A 3,292-nucleotide genomic window follows, 5' to 3' on the forward strand; every position below is an offset into this window, starting at 1 on the left:
CCTGTCCATGGGACTTACCAGGCAAGAATACTGGAGGGAGTTGAACTGCCCTCTTCTGGGGATCTTCCCGACCCAGGGATTCAACCCAAGTCCCTTATGTCTACCTGCATAGGCAGGCGGATTCTGTACCACTGAGCCATCAGGGAAGCCCAAGCAGGGGAATAGTCCTCAGTTCCCTGGAAGGGCTCCCGCCTGGACCCTTTCTCGAGTTTCCCTGCAGGAATCCGGGGCAGCTGCAGGAAGGGTCAAGGCACAGAAGGGGAGTGCAAGGGAACCCTAGTCACACGGGGCAGCCAGGCCACCTCCCCGAATGCGAGGCGCGGGACAAAGGCGGCTCAGGGACAAAGTGCACGGAGACTTCCGAGGAGATAAGAGGGAAGGGCGAAGGAAGGGGCGGGGAGCGAGCGCCCCGGAGCCTCAAGGATCACGCTCCCGGAGGCCTTGGCTGGAAGCCGAGCTCAGTTCGCAGGCGAGGGGGTTCCCTGGATCGTCTTCAGCCCGGTAGCTGTCTGTGGCGATGCCGAGAACCCGGCGTCTGCGGCCGCGGGCGGATCCGGGCGGCGCTCGCAGCCCGGCCCCACGGTGGCCCTCGCCGGGCGGGAGGCGGCGCCGCCAGCTCACCTGGCCGTTTGGGGCGGGGCCGCCCGAAACCCGGGGGGACGGGCGCGGGAGAGGGGCTCGCGCTGGAGGCCGGGCCGGAGCTCCCCGCCCTCCGCCGCCCCCACGCCCCCACCGCCCGGCCCTCCCCCGGCTCGCTTGCGCTCTCCCTCCCTCTCCTAGCTTCCTTCGCTCCCTCCCTCCGAGCTCAGTTGCTCAAGCCGCTTCCTTCCCCGAAAGCTCCAGTTCCTCTCGGTGGGGCCCGGGAACGGCGGCCGACGCTCGACAGTGGGGCCGCCGCGGCGGCCGGGCCATGGCCGAGCCCCGAGGGGCCGCCAAGCCGGCCCCCGAGGCCTCCTTGCCGCGCACCAAGCTGAGAGCGAGGAGCGCCCCGCAGCCCCGCCCCTCGAGAGTGGACGCCGGCGACCTGGGCAGGTACCGGGGCGATGCCGCCGCCACCGGGGAGCCCGCTGTCCTGGGCGCGCCGATGCCCTCGGGAACAGGCTCGGCGCGCCGGCGGGGAGCGCGGCTGGAGCTGCTGGGGCTGCAGGGGGCGGCTCCCGCCGGGTGGCTGTCCGACGAGCGCCCGGAGGAGCAGTCCGCGGGCGGGCCGAACGGACCGGGCGGTAGCGGGCTGTGCCTGGAGCCCCGGGAGCACGCGTGGATACTGGCGGCCGCCGAAGGCCGCCTTGAGGCGCTGCAGGAGCTGCTGGAAGCCGAGCCGGGGCTGCTGCTGCGCGGCGACCCGATCACGGGCTACTCGGTGCTGCACTGGCTGGCCAAGCACGGGCGCCACGAGGAGCTCATCCTGCTGCACGACTTCGCCCAGCGCCAGGGGCTGCGGCTCGACGTGAGCGCCCCAGGTAGCGGCGGCCTCACGCCCCTCCACCTGGCGGCCCTGCAGGGCCACGACATGGTCATCAAGGTGCTGGTGGGCGCCCTGGGGGCTGACCCCACGCGCCGCGACCACAGCGGCCACCGGGCCTGTCACTACCTGAGGCCCGACGCGCCCTGGAGCCTGCGGGAGCTGTCGGGGGCGGAGGACTGGGAGAAGGCAGGCGGCCGAGACGGGGGCCGTAAGAACGCCAACAACAGCAGCAGCGGCGGCGCCGCGTGGACGCCGAGACGCGCCCCGATCGCAGTGGGCGCGCCGCTCGTGGAGAAGACGGCCCGCGCGGCGGTGGCGCCAGCCAAGGGGAGAGACTCCGTGGGCAGCCGGATGGCGCAAATTCAAGGCCTTCTCCGCCATGTGTTCCCCTTCTTCCAGGACCGTTGAAGGCGACGGAGACGGGAGAGCGTGGAGGGACCCCGACGCTGCGGCGAGGCCCTTGCCCCGGGCGGTCCCGCGACCTGCCCGCCCCTGGCCATGAGGAGGCGCCCGGGACTCAGCTCGATCCGCAGCCGTGGGCGCTGGGCCTGCCAGGAGCAGACCCCCTCGGGGTGGGTCTCAGGCACCTGTCGCAGGTCTCCTACTACACCGGCCAGGAGACGCTGGAACCAGGCACCAAGCGGTCCTGGTGCCGAGTCCCCAAACTACAGGATTTAGGAGTTCGGTGCAGGAGCTTGGGACAAGGAAAGTTATGCTTCCAGTAGCCGTTTCTTGGCAGGCAGAGGCTCCGGGTTTATTAGGAAACATTTGCTAGAAGAATGAGATAAGACTGTAAACCAGTGATCCAGAGGAAGTGTAACTGCAGGCCTGACTTAGCTATTAACAAGTTATTTGGGGGGGATGAACCAGCCCTTGTCAACCTGCTCCAGAGACAAGCAGGGCTTACCGATAGGGGACCCTTTCTAATGTATCCCCAATAACTTCTTTAGCATATTAAAATGGAATGTTTTTCTTTCACATGACAAAGCTGTCATTTGAGTGACTTTTTTTTTTTCATTAACCACCAAGGGAGAAGCTCCCTGTGTTTGCAGGGAGTAGGTCACCAACCCGTGGCCTTGAGCTAGCGATCCAGAACAGACTCTGGACCTCAGTCTCAGAGAAAGTGGCCAAGCTGTGCACCAAAGGAGCTCCTTTCACCTTGGCTCTGAGTAGAGACACACTGTTTACCTGTCTCCCAGACTCTTTGGCATCTAGGTCTGGCCTCCTGTGAATCTCAGTCCAGAGGAGCTGTCTACGGGGGGTGGGAGGGGTGTGGTGGGGTGTGTGTGTGTGTGTGTGTGTAGCTGTCTGCAGGGAGGGGTGTGTGTGTGTGTGTGTGTGTGTGTGTGTGTGTAGCTGTCTGCAGGGAGGTGTGTGTGTGTGTGTAGCTGTCTGCAGGGAGGTGTGTGTGTGTGTGTGTGTGTAGCTGTCTGCAGGGAGGTGTGTGTGTGTGTGTGTAGCTGTCTGCAGGGAGGTGTGTGTGTGTAGCTGTCTGCAGGGAGGGGTGTGTGTGTGTGTGTAGCTGTCTGCAGGGAGGTGTGTGTGTGTGTAGCTGTCTGCAGGGAGGTGTGTGTGTGTGTGTGTAGCTGTCTGAAGGGAGGTGTGTGTGTGTGTGTGTGTGTGTAGCTGTCTGCAGGGAGGTGTGTGTGTGTAGCTGTCTGCAGGGAGGTGTGTATGTGTGTGTGTGTGTAGCTGTCTGCAGGAAGGGGTGTGTGTGTGTGTGTGTGTGTGTGTTGCTCAGTCGTGTCCAACTCTTTGTGACCCCGTGGGTGGACTATAGCCTACCAGGCTTCTCAGTCCATGGAATCCTCCAGGCCAGAATACTAG

At 65.0% G+C, this 3,292-nt stretch overlaps 1 protein-coding gene across 1 annotated transcript; it reads left to right on the top strand.

Annotated features, from left to right (window-relative positions):
• The first annotated feature begins 423 nt into the window (after window positions 1-423).
• SOWAHD (sosondowah ankyrin repeat domain family member D) lies at window positions 424-2,438 on the top strand. The gene has a single exon (XM_055438774.2). The coding sequence runs from the start codon at window positions 518-520 to the stop codon at window positions 1,871-1,873; it is 1,356 nt and encodes a 451-aa protein (XP_055294749.2). The 5' UTR covers window positions 424-517; the 3' UTR covers window positions 1,874-2,438.
• Window positions 2,439-3,292: the final 854 nt, after the last annotated feature.

This window comes from Moschus berezovskii, chromosome X (assembly GCF_049115385.1).
Source record: "Moschus berezovskii isolate FMDL1 chromosome X, NW_MosBer_1.0, whole genome shotgun sequence".
NCBI classification, from domain to species: domain Eukaryota; kingdom Metazoa; phylum Chordata; class Mammalia; order Artiodactyla; family Moschidae; genus Moschus; species Moschus berezovskii.

What these genes read in the sequence shown, in the direction of transcription:
- SOWAHD (XM_055438774.2), top strand. Translation starts at nt 518, where the DNA reads ATGCCGAGAACCCGGCGTCTGCGGCCGCGGGCGGATCCGGGCGGCGCT.